This window comes from Ranitomeya variabilis, chromosome 1, assembly GCF_051348905.1.
Source record: "Ranitomeya variabilis isolate aRanVar5 chromosome 1, aRanVar5.hap1, whole genome shotgun sequence".
Taxonomy (NCBI): Eukaryota; Metazoa; Chordata; class Amphibia; order Anura; family Dendrobatidae; genus Ranitomeya; species Ranitomeya variabilis.
In genome coordinates, this window is record NC_135232.1 from 1,136,142,546 (window position 1) to 1,136,154,842 (window position 12,297).

A 12,297-nucleotide genomic window follows, 5' to 3' on the forward strand; every position below is an offset into this window, starting at 1 on the left:
TTTACATTTACACTGGTAACCAGGGTAAACATCGGGTTACTATGCGTGGCCCTGCGCTTAGTAACCCGATGTTTACCCTGGTTACCCGGGGACTTCGGCATCGTTGGTCGCTGGAGAGCTGTCTGTGTGACAGCTCTCCAGCGACCACACAGCGACGCTGCAGCGATCGGCATCGTTGTTGATATCGCTGCAGCGTCGCTTAATGTGACGGTACCTTTAGACTGCATCTCTCACAAAGGTCATGACCTATGTTATCCTGGGCAGGCAGTCTACTGGTCTCCAGTCACCCCAGGGGGGATTTCCTGAAGACACTGGAAACATTTCACACCTTCCCACTCTTTTGAACAGACGCCAATTGCAGCATTACACTATTTACTATGAGAAAGGTCACACAAATAGGTTCAAAGAAAAGTAATGTATTCATTGGTAAAATAGCAAGGATCCAGTCACAAATCAAGGATTAGAATATTAACTGGAGAGACTGGTCTAGAAATCTGACCCCCAGGTTGACTCTATAAATTAGGCCTTTACACATAGAAAGTTGTTCACAGTGATGTGATCCATTCCATATTCATCCCCCCATCAGGGGAACTGCAAAGTTCGATAGTTCTGTAAGTTTCTCCCTTTTATTTTATCACTGTTTTTGCATATTTGCATGTCACTTTTTATTCCCATATTTTTATACTTTTTTATTGTAAGCACTGAGCCTTTTCTATTAAAGCTTAAAACTTTAATAAGTTTGAACCTTGTATGCTCTAAAGAATCCATAGCCTTAAAGTGTGTGAGCCGTATGATTGGCAGACAGTAGTAGTAATATTTCCGGGGCTCATCCCCCGTGTGTTCGGTGAGTGGTGGCAGCGTCTATGAGCGGGTGTGTGGCCGGTGTGTGATTTATGTTCCCATTACAGCATAGGACAGAGGTTGAAAGCTGGACTGAGAGAGAGGAGGTAGATTAACCCTTGCAGGCACAACCCCAAGTCGCATGCTGAGAAGCGTGTACGTGACACATAGTAGCAGATTATCCGGAGTGAGAGATCTGCGCTGAGACATAGTAACAGACAGTCTGGAGCTATTGAGCAGTGTCTACACTGGGTACTATAGTACATGTCTGCGGTATCGTTGTGTCAGAGCTGGTGGTCTTGCGTGTCTGCGGGGGGCTGATCACAGCGGACCCTCGCCTTCTGTCTGTGCTTCCCACGCTGAGCTCTGCGGCCGCTGACAGCTCTTCTTATGCTCAGTTATCACCTTCCCGTCTCTCCTCCTCCAGATACGCAGATGTGCTGGATGTAGTGCAGGCCGTGCACACTCACCCTGACCCTCTCGTCAAGTCGTCCTTCGTCATTGGCGCCGTCACCACTTGTGTGGATCCTCTGGGCTGCATCATGGAGCACAGGTGGGTGCAACTCCTGCGTGTGTTGGGGGCTCTTTCCTGCTTGAATCTGGGGGCTTTTTCCTGCTTGTATCGGGGGGGATCTTTACTGCGTGTATCGGGGAGCCCCTTTCCTCGGTGCGTCGGAGGCCCTCTTTCCTCGGTGCGTTCGGGGGTCTCTTTCTCTCTTGTGCGTATGTTTCGGGGGGCTCTTTCCTCGGTGCGTCGGGGGCCTCTCTTCTGCGTATGTGTCGGGGGGCTCTTTCCTCGGTGTGTCGGGGTGGGGGCATCTTTCCTCGGTGCGTCGGGGGTCTCTCTTCTGCGTATGTGTCGGGGGGCTCTTTCCTCGGTGCGTCGGGGGCCTCTCTTCTGCGTATGTGTCGGGGGGCCTCTTTCCTCGGTGCGTCGGGGGGGGCCTCTTTCCTCGGAGCGTCGGGGGCCTCTCTTCTGCGTATGTGTTGGGGGGCTCTTTCCTTGGTGTGTCAGGGGGGGCCTCTTTCCTCGGAGCGTCGGGGGCCTCTCTTCTGCGTATGTGTCGGGGGGCCTCTTTCCTCGGAGCGTCGGGGGCCTCTCTTCTGCGTATGTGTCGGGGGGCCTCTTTCCTCGGTGCATCGGGGGTCTCTCTTCTGCGTATGTGTCAGGGGGCATCTTTCCTCAGTGTGTCGGGAGTCTCTCTTCTGCGTATGTGTTGGGGGGCTCTTTCCTCAGTGTGTCGGGGGGGGGGCCTCTTTCCTCGGTGCGTCGGGGGTCTCTCTTCTGCGTATGTGTCGGGGGGCCTCTTTCCTCGGTGCGTCGGGGGTCTCTTCTGCGTATGTGTCGGGGGGCCTCTTTCCTCGGTGCATCGGGGGCCTCTCTTCTGCGTATGTGTCGGGGGGCCTCTTTCCTCTGTGCGTCAGGGGGCCTCTTTCCTCTGTGCGTCAGGGGGGGGCCTCTTTCCTCGTAGCGTCGGGGGCCTCTCTTCTGCGTATGTGTCGGGGAACCTCTTTCCTCGGTGCATCGGGGGTCTCTCTTCTGCGTATGTGTCAGGGGGCCTCTTTCCTCAGTGCGTCGGGAGTCTCTCTTCTGTGTATATGTGTCGGGGGGCCTCTTTCCTCAGTGTGTCGGGGGCTTCTCTTCTGCGTATGTGTCGGGGGGCCTCTTTCCTTGGTGCGTCGGGGGCCTCTCTTCTGCGTATGTGTCGGGGGGCCTCTTTCCTCGGTGCGTCGGGGGTCTCTCTTCTGCGTGTGTGTCGGGGGGCTCTTTCCTCGGTGTGTCGGGGGGGGCTCTTTCCTCGGTGCGTCGGGGGTCTCTCTTCTGCGTATGTGTCGGGGGGCCTCTTTCCTCGGTGCGTCTGGGGGGGCCTCTTTCCTCGGAGCGTCGGGGGCCTCTCTTCTGCGTATGTGTCAGCGGGCCTCTTTCCTCGGTGCGTCGGGGGTCTCTCTTCTGCGTATGTGTCGGGGGGCCTCTTTCCTCGGTGCGTCGGGGGCCTCCTGCGTATGTGTCGGGGGGCCTCTTTCCTCGGTGCGTCGGGGGCCTCTCTTCTGCGTATATGTGTCGGGGGGCCTCTTTCCTCGTTGTGTCGGGGGCCTCTCTTCTGCGTATGTGTCGGGGGGCCTCTTTCTTTGGTGCGTCGGGGGCCTCTCTTCTGCGTATGTGTCGGGGGGCCTCTTTCCTTGGTGCGTCGGGGGGCCTCTTTCCTCGGTGCCTCGGGGGCCTCTCTTCTGTGTATGTGTCGGGGGGCCTCTTTCCTCGGTGCGTCGGGGGCCTCCTGCGTATGTGTCGGGGGGCCTCTTTCCTCGGTGCGTCGGGGGCCTCTCTTCTGCGTATATGTGTCGGGGGGCCTCTTTCCTCGTTGTGTCGGGGGCCTCTCTTCTGCGTATGTGTCGGGGGGCCTCTTTCCTTGGTGCGTCGGGGGCCTCTCTTCTGCGTATGTGTCGGGGGGCCTCTTTCCTTGGTGCGTCGGGGGGCCTCTTTCCTCGGTGCCTCGGGGGCCTCTCTTCTGTGTATGTGTCGGGGGGCCTCTTTCCTTGGTGCGTCGGGGGCCTCTCTTCTGCGTATGTGTCGGGGGGCCTCTTTCCTTGGTGCGTCGGGGGGCCTCTTTCCTCGGTGCCTCGGGGGCCTCTCTTCTGTGTATGTGTCGGGGGGCCTCTTTCCTTGGTGCGTCGGGGGCCTCTCTTCTGCGTATGTGTCGGGGGGCCTCTTTCCTCGGTGCGTCGGAGGGCTTCTTTCCTCGGTGCCTCGGGGGCCTCTCTTCTGTGTATGTGTCGGGGGCCTCTGTCCTCGGTGTGTCGGGGGGGGGCCTCTTTCCTCGGTGCGTCCTCTTTCCTCGGTGCGTCGGGGGCCTCTCTTCTGCGTATGTGTCGGGGGGCCTCTTTCCTCGGTGCGTCGGGGGGGCCCTCTTTCCTCGGTGTGTCGGGGGCCTCTCTTCTGCGTATGTGTCGGGGGGCTCTTTCCTGCATATAGGGTCCGAATATGATAATAAATGTTCCTGTTTTTTTCCATTTCAAGGTTTTATTTCCCCAAGTTCCTGGAGCAGTGTCCTCACGGTATGTGTCTCACTATCCGTACACGTCAGCCAGCACAGGGTGGTCTGCGGGGTCTCATTCCTGCGTGATGTCTATGCTTCACTTACAGGTATAGTCAGCAATATTGTGTTCACCAGCCTGACCTCAGAGCAGAGGCACCCGACCCTAGGCCTCGTCCAGAAGCTGCTCCGCACCGTGAACCCTGGGGCGGCATTCATTCTAGCAGAGAAGGGGGTGATCACCAGGTAATGGTCCCGGCACAGAGTGTATAGTTAGATACCGGACCCTGGGAACGGGTAATTCTACTAACCGGGTACCGATGTAGCAGAGCTGAGCTGGTTATCAGTGTCCTGTGTGAGTTATAATAACCCTGCATCTCTTAGAAGGGAAATGGTCAAGAATAATGAACCTGTCTCTGATTCCCTGCAGGAATGAGGACATTGAGCTCGTCCTATCAGAAAGCAGCTTTTCCAGTACTCAGATGCTGAGGATGCGATATCTGATGTATCCAGGCTGGTGAGTCTCTTTATCTTTTGCAAAACCTTCTTTCTGTTTGTCTCCAGTACTGTGGGTTCTCATTGGCAATAATTCCCATTCATGACAGTAAAGGAATCCTCAAGGTATAACTGATATGTCTAGAGCAGGTCCTCAGGGGCGGAGCCAAACACAAGGACTCCTCCCCCGAGGAGCCTCTCAATGTTTTTCCCTTTAGTTGTCTCCTTCAGATTCAGAAGAACTAGAGGTCAACTAATGGTACCCCTAAACAAATAACCCTACACAGTGCTGCAGGAACGCAGTGTGTGTACCCGTACAAACATGGCGCTCAGGATCGGTAGCCATTGTACTACACATTGTGGTCTTATCACAACCGGGACCGTCCTCTCTTCTCGCAGCGTTTCTTGGATCAGCCATGAGCCAGCCGCCTCCTCGGGATTTCTGTAATCCCTCTGGGGGCCGAGTAATTGTGCTGCAGACGCGGCAGCCGCTGCTCATACCCTTTTTCTGCTGGATTAGACTTCTCTTCTAATAGACTCACAGGCTGCTCATCCCCGGGAGAGAAACCTTCCCAGATTTGTCTACATGGACGGACTTGATCCCTGGCAGATCCATCTTGAGACGCTGCGAGGATGCTGAAGTTCTATTAGTTAAAAAGAAAAAAGTTTGTGAAGAAAATGCCCTCTGTGAATTGGAGACAACATGAAAAAAAACATGCTATCAAATTGTCCTCAAATTCACAATTTATGGCACTTCAACACAATATACTATCACTTGCGGACTTAAATTGTTTTTGGCCGCATGAAGAGACCCATATATATATTTTTTAAATTACAATCTTTATTAATCAATATCACATACCGTATATACTTGAGTATAAGCCGACCCGAGTATAAGCCGACCCCCTAATTTTGTCACAAAAAACTGGGAAAACTTAATGACTCGAGTATAAGCCTAGGGGGGAAAATGCAGCAGCTACCGGTAAATGTCAAAAATAAAAATAGATACCAATAAAAGTAAAATTAATTGAGACATCAGTAGTTTAAGTGTTTTTGAATATCCATATTGAATCAGGAGCCCCATATAATGCTCCATACAGTTTATGATGGGCCCGATAAGATTCTCCATATTAAAATATGCCCCATATAATGCTGCACAAATGCTGATTATGACCCCATAAGATGCCCCATACAGATATTTGTCCCCATATCATGCTGCACATGGCCACATAAGATGCTCCATACAGATATTTGCCCCATATAATGCTGCACATGGCCACATAAGATGCCCCATACAGATATTTGCCCCATATCACGCTGCACATGGTGACATAAGATGCCCCATACAGATATTTGCCCCCATATCATGCTGCACATGGCCACATAAGATGCCCCATACAGATATTTGCCCCCATATCATGGTGCACATGGCCACATAAGATGCCCCATACAGATATTTGCCCCATATAATGGTGCACATGGCCACATAAGATGCTCCATACAGATATTTGCCCCATATAATGGTGCACATGGCCACATAAGATGCCCCATACAGATATTTGCCCCATATAATGCTGCTCATGGCCACATAAGATGCCCCATACAGATATTTGCCCCATATAATGCTTCACATGGCCACATAAGATGCTCCATACAGATATTTGCCCCATATGCTGTTGCTGCGATTAAAAAAATAAAAAAATTACATACTCACCTCTCCGGCCCCCGGCACTTGCTATAGTCACCTGCTCCCCGTTCCACCGCCGACCGCCGCTGTGTCTTCCCATCCTCTGCACCGACGATCAGGAAGAGGGCGGCGCTCACTAATCACGTCACCGTGCCCTCTGCCCTGAGCGTCACTGCGGAAGACAGCGGCGCCGACGGTGGAACGAGGGCCAGGTGAATACCGCGCACTGCCCCTGCCATACTCACCTGCTCCTGGCGCGGTTCCTTCACGTCTGTTCCGCGGCGCCGCATTTTCTTCCTGTAGTGAGTGGTCACCGTTACCGCTCATTAGAGTAATGAATATGTGGCTCCACCCCTATGGGAGGTGGAGCCCGCATATTCATTACTGTATTGAGCGGTACCATGTGACTGCTCACTACAGGAAGCAGGGACTGCGCCAGGAGTAGGTGAGTATTATTAGACAGCCCCCGCTCCCCCTCCCCTGCCGACCCCTGGGTATGACTCGAGTATAAGCCGAGAGGGGGACTTTCAGCCCAAAAAAGTGGGCTGAAAATCTCGGCTTATACTCGAGTATATACGGTAAAAAACAAAACAAGACCAGATATTATAAAACAAAGTGTCCAAGGAATGGAAAGATAAAGCTCAAACCTGTTTATGCCAACAATATATAGTCCCAACTGGATCCATGTCTAACCACTGCTTATTGTAACATTACCGTTACTATCCTTACAGGTTATAGTACACCATGTATAATGTTTCTATTAATAGTGAATGGACAACAGATATCAACAATAAATACAACGTGTGCAGCCGCTGAATATCATATGCTATACATGTATTACCAATGTCCACCATATAGTAGAAAAATATCTCTCCCATAAAACACATGCGGCTACTATAAATCCAAAGCCATAGTTACCTACGGAGTGAGATCCCCAAGGAAAAGCAGAGGTACCAGGTACGAGCCCACCGATCCTTCCTCGTGCGCCCCGACGCGCGTTTCGCCCAGAGCTTCTTCCGGATGAAGGATATTAACGGTAATGTTATAATAAGCAGTGGTTAGACATGGATCCAGTTGGGACTATATATTGTTGGCATAAACAGGTTTGAGCTTTATCTTTCCATTCCTTGGACACTTTGTTTTATAATATCTGGTCTTGTTTTGTTTTTATGTGATATTGATTAATAAAGATTGTAATTTTAAAAATATATATATGGGTCTCTTCATGCGGCCAAAAACAATTTAAGTCCGCAAGTGATAGTATGAAAAAAAACAGGTATTTTTTTTTTTAAATTGGATTATAGGTATGATGGTAAATTCTCTACCGGAGCCGTCTCACCTAAGGTGGATCGTGTCTGTCTGTGGTTCAGTCGCCCGCTGGAGAAGGCCCGATTCATGACCAGGTGCAAAAGTGAGTAATAGTATAAAGGGATGCCCCGAATATGGTACCCAGAGTCTCCTTCCCATTATGCGTCATGATGGAGTCCTGCATGATCCATATTCTATAAGAGTTGTCCCCTGCTGAATAATGAGCGGCATCGAGGGCATGGAAAGAGACAGCTGCTTTAGATGAGGGTTAGCAGGGGAAATGGGGCAGGGCTGTGCCAGAAGGGATGAGGCAGGGCATGCCAGGAGGAATGGGCATGTCGTACCAGGAGAAATGAGGCGGGGCGTGCCGGGAGGAGCAGGGCTGGATGTGCCTAGAGGAATGAGGCGGGGCATGCCGGGAGGAGCAGGGCTGGATGTGCCTAGAGGAATGAGGCGGGGCATGCCGGGAGGAGCAGGGCTGGATGTGCCCAGAGGAATGGGGTGGGTTGTGCTAGGAGAAATGAGGCGGGGCGTACCGGGAGGAGCAAAGCTGGATGTGCCCAGAGGAATGGGGCAGGGCGTGCCAGGAGAAATGAGGCGGGGCGTGCCGGGAGGAGCAGGGCTGGATGTGCCCAGAGGAATGGGGCGGGGCGTGCCAGGAGAAATGAGGCGGGGCGTGCCGGGAGGAGCAGGGCTGGATGTGCCCAGAGGAATGGGCAGAGCGTGCCAGGAGAAATGAGGCGGGGCGTAACGGTAGGAGCAAGGCTGGATGTGCCCAGAGGAATGGGGCGGGGCGTGCCAGGAGAAATGAGGCGGGGTGTGCCGGGAGGAGCAGGGCTGGATGTGCCCAGAGGAATTGGCGGGGCGTGCCAGGAGAAATGAGGCGGGGCGTGCCGGGAGGAGCAGGGCTGGATGTGCCCAGAGAAATGGGGCGGGTTGTGCCAGGAGAAATGAGGCGGGGTGTGCCGGGAGGAGCAGGGCTGGATGTGCCCAGAGGAATGGGCGGGGCGTGCCAGGAGAAATGAGGCGGGGCGTGCCGGGAGGAGCAGGGCTGGATGTGCCCAGAGAAATGGGGCGGGTTGTGCCAGGAGAAATGAGGCGGGGCGTGCCGGGAGGAGCAGGGCTGGATGTGCCCAGAGAAATGGGGCGGGTTGTGCCAGGAGAAATGAGGCGGGGCGTGCCGGGAGGAGCAGGGCTGGATGTGCCCAGAGGAATGGGCAGGGCGTGCCAGGAGAAATGAGGCGGGGCGTGCCGGGAGGAGCAAGGCTGGATGTGCCCAGAGGAATGGGGCGGGTTGTGCCAGGAGAAATGAGGCGGGGCGTGCCGGGAGGAGCAGGGCTGGGTGTGCCCAGAGGAATGGGGCAGGGCGTGCCAGGAGAAATGAGGCGGGGCGTGCCGGGAGGAGCAGGGCTGGATGTGCCCAGAGGAATGGGGCGGGGCGTGCCAGGAGAAATGAGGCGGGGCGTGCCGGGAGGAGCAAGGCTGGATGTGCCCAGAGGAATGGGGCAGGGCGTGCCAGGAGAAATGAGGCGGGGCGTGCCGGGAGGAGCAGGGCTGGATGTGCCCAGAGGAATGGGGCAGGGCATGCCAGGAGAAATTAGGTGGGGCGTGCCGGGAGGAGCAGGGCTGGGTGTGCCCAGAGGAATGGGGCAGGGCGTGCCAGGAGAAATGAGGCGAGGTGTGCCGGGAGGAGCAGGGCTGGATGTGCCCAGAGGAATGGGGCAGGGCGTGCCAGGAGAAATGAGGCGGGGCGTGCCGGGAGGAGCAGGGCTGGATGTGCCCAGAGGAATGGGGCAGGGCATGCCAGGAGAAATTAGGTGGGGCGTGCCGGGAGGAGCAGGGCTGGATGTGTGAGTGAGAATGCAGGGTTTACCAGGAGGAATGGGGTGGGGCATATAAAGTTGTACTAAGAATAGGGAGTACGATGTATCTGGGAAAGTGGCGGCAGCGTACTGGAGCCAGATGGGAGTGGCTGCAGCATACTTGGGCCAGGTGGGAGTGGCTGCAGCGTACTGGAGCTAGGTGGGCGTGGCTGCAGCGTACTTGGGCCAGGTGGGAGTGGCTGCAACGGGCCAGGTGGGAGTGGCTGTGGCATGCCAGGATGGGCCAGCACATTTTAACCTGATGGCTCGGATCTGCTCATAGGAGGGAACAATCTCTTTTTCTGACTTTTAGGACAGTCAGCTCTTTTGACCGCCTTATGCCTCCTCCGCCCACCTAATGCCTTCTCTGCCCGCCTTATACCTTCTCCGCATGCCCACCTTATGCCTCCTCTGCCCGCCTTATGCATTCTCCGCCCGCACGCCTTATTCCTCCTCCACTTGCCTTATGCCTCCTCCTCCCATCTTATTCCTTCTCCGCCCGCACTCCTTATGCCTCCTCCGCCCACCTTATGCCTCCAGCGCCCGCCTTATGCCTCCTCCGCCCGCCTTATGCCTCCACCGCCCGCTTTATGCATCCTCCGCCCGCCTTATCCCTCCTCCGCTCACCTTATACCTCCTCCGCCCGCCTTATGCCTCCTCCGCCCGCCTTTTGCCTCCTCCGCCCGCCTTTTGCCTCCTCCGCCCGCCTTTTGCCTTCTCTGCCCGCCTTATGCCTTCTCTGCCTGCCTTATGCCTTCTCTGCCCGCCTTATGCCTTCTCTGCCCGCCTTATGCCTTCTCTGCCCGCCTTATGCCTTTTCTGCCTGCCTTATGCCTCCTCCGCCCGCCTTATGCCTCCTCCGCCCGCCTTATGCCTCCTCCGCCCGCCTTATGCCTCCTCTGCCCGCCTTATGCCTCCTCTGCCCGCCTTATGCCTTTTCTGCCTGCCTTATGCCTCCTCCGCCCGCCTTATGCCTCCTCCGCCCGCCTTATGCCTTCTCCTCGCCCACCTTATGCCTCCTCCGCCCGCCTTATGCCTTCTCCTCGCCCACCTTATGCCTCTTCCGCCCGTCTTATGCCTTCTCCTCGCCCACGTTATGCCTCCTCCGCCCGCCTTATGCCTTCTCCTCGCCCACCTTATGCCTCTTCCGCCCGTCTTATGCCTTCTCCTCGCCCACCTTATGCCTCCTCCGCCCGCCTTATGCCTTCTCCTCGCCCACCTTATGCCTCTTCCGCCCGTCTTATGCCTTCTCCTCGCCCACGTTATGCCTCCTCCGCCCGCCTTATGCCTTCTCCTCGCCCACCTTATGCCTCTTCCACCCGTCTTATGCCTTCTCCTCGCCCACCTTATGCCTCCTCCGCCCGCCTTATGCCTTCTCCTCGCCCACCTTATGCCTCTTCCGCCCGTCTTATGCCTTCTCCTCGCCCACGTTATGCCTCCTCCGCCCGTCTTATGCCTCCTCCGCACTCTGTGTTTTATTTCAGGTCTAAAGTCGTCCATCAAGTCCTTCCCTTTTACAGGAAACATCTATCAGATCGTGGGCAGAGTGGCCTTCTCTGGTGAGCCGTATTGTACTTCTCCTCTGTATCTGCGGGTCTCCCCCTGTTATAGGGCTCTGGAGGGTGACCGTGTCACTTACTCTCCTCTCTTACTAGACTCTGAGCAGATGGTGGACGTCGCCCATAACACGGTGACCAACTCGCTGACGCTGCTGCCGGTGGTGGACGGTCCGGTGCCTCCCCCCGACCCCAGGAACGAGCGGCGTGATAACAGCATCCTCCAGCAGTGTGTCCTGGTGTTCACAGGCTGCGCCCTGAGAGAGGACGACCTGAAGGACTGGCTGCGGCTGTGTGCCAAGCAGGTGAGGAGGCCGGACCCCCGAAATAACCACTACAATAGATAACCAGACACAATAATCATCCCGGACCCTGTGCTCACTGTCATGTAGAAACCGCAGAGAATGCCTCCAAGAACAAGAAGGTCATTGTCCGTCCAGGAGATCCGGAGCATCCATGTAAGACGCCGTGTCTGCCGCATGGCCGCCTATTACCAGACATGTCCCTCTTTGCTCTCTTTCTTTCTTTTTTCTATTTTGTTTTTTTTTCTCTTTTATTTTATATTTCTTTATTTTTGTCTATTTTTCCGCTTTCTGTTCTTTTCCTCTCTTTGTCTTACTTGTTCTTTCTTTTTCAGTTTTCTATTTTACTCTTTTTATCCCTTTTTTCCTTCTCTTTTTTTGTTTTCTGTCTTTTTTTCTTCCACTCTTCTTTCTTTTCTTTTCATTTTTCTTTTTCGCTGTCTTTTTTTCTTTCTCACTTTTTTCTCTTTCATTTTTGCTTTCTTTTTCTGTTTTCTTTCTCAATCACTGTTTATTTTTCTTCTCATTCTTTTTTTGCTTTTTCTTTCTTTTTTAAATTCTTTTTCTTTATTTTTTTTGCTTTCTTTCCTGATCACTATTTATTTTTCTCTCTTTTTTTTTTTTTTCTTTCTTTTTTCACTTTTTTTTGCTCATTCTTTTTTGCTTTCTTTCTTTTTCTTTCTTTTTTTGCTTTCTTTCTTGATCTCTTTTTTTTCTTTTGCACTTTCCTTTTTTATCTCTCTTTTTCTCTTTCTTTCTCACATCTCTGTCTCGCTCGTATCTGGTTGTCCCCTGCAGGTGAAGCGACACCTGGATCCTCTTCCTGAAGGATATTTTTACAATGGAACCCAGTTTGTGAATTTTCTTGGAGAGAAGATGGATCACCACCCACGTATCCTTGTGCATGATGATGATGAGGGTTATCCTCAGAGACAGGGATGGTTATCAGCCATATTGGGGCCCAGTTACCAATTACAGAGGGACCCTGCAGAATTGGCCTTTCCTGAATGGCCACTTGCTTTGCTTTGTATATGGAGGTGGTGGGGGTTTATATCGGGGCTTTGATACTGATCATGTATCTATAAGATAGGCCATCAGTATGAGATTGTTGGGGGTCCGACACCTCCCACCATCAGCCGCAGCTCTGCACACTATGTAGTGGCCATGCTCTGGTACTGCTCCTCAGCTCCTATTCACTTCAATGTGAGCTGAGAG

The 12,297-nt window shown here is 53.7% G+C and overlaps 1 protein-coding gene across 1 annotated transcript in view; it reads left to right on the forward strand.

Annotated features, from left to right (window-relative positions):
• DNAAF9 (dynein axonemal assembly factor 9) overlaps positions 1-12,297 on the forward strand; it is a 117,280-nt gene that overhangs the window by 98,794 nt on the left and 6,189 nt on the right. Inside the window, exons 28-36 of the mRNA XM_077280307.1 lie at positions 1,268-1,393; positions 3,857-3,894; positions 3,983-4,118; positions 4,303-4,389; positions 7,359-7,465; positions 10,709-10,783; positions 10,880-11,085; positions 11,173-11,238; positions 11,881-11,974. Coding sequence (XP_077136422.1) covers positions 1,268-1,393; positions 3,857-3,894; positions 3,983-4,118; positions 4,303-4,389; positions 7,359-7,465; positions 10,709-10,783; positions 10,880-11,085; positions 11,173-11,238; positions 11,881-11,974 — 935 coding nt within the window. The remainder of the gene's footprint in view (positions 1-1,267; positions 1,394-3,856; positions 3,895-3,982; positions 4,119-4,302; positions 4,390-7,358; positions 7,466-10,708; positions 10,784-10,879; positions 11,086-11,172; positions 11,239-11,880; positions 11,975-12,297) is intronic.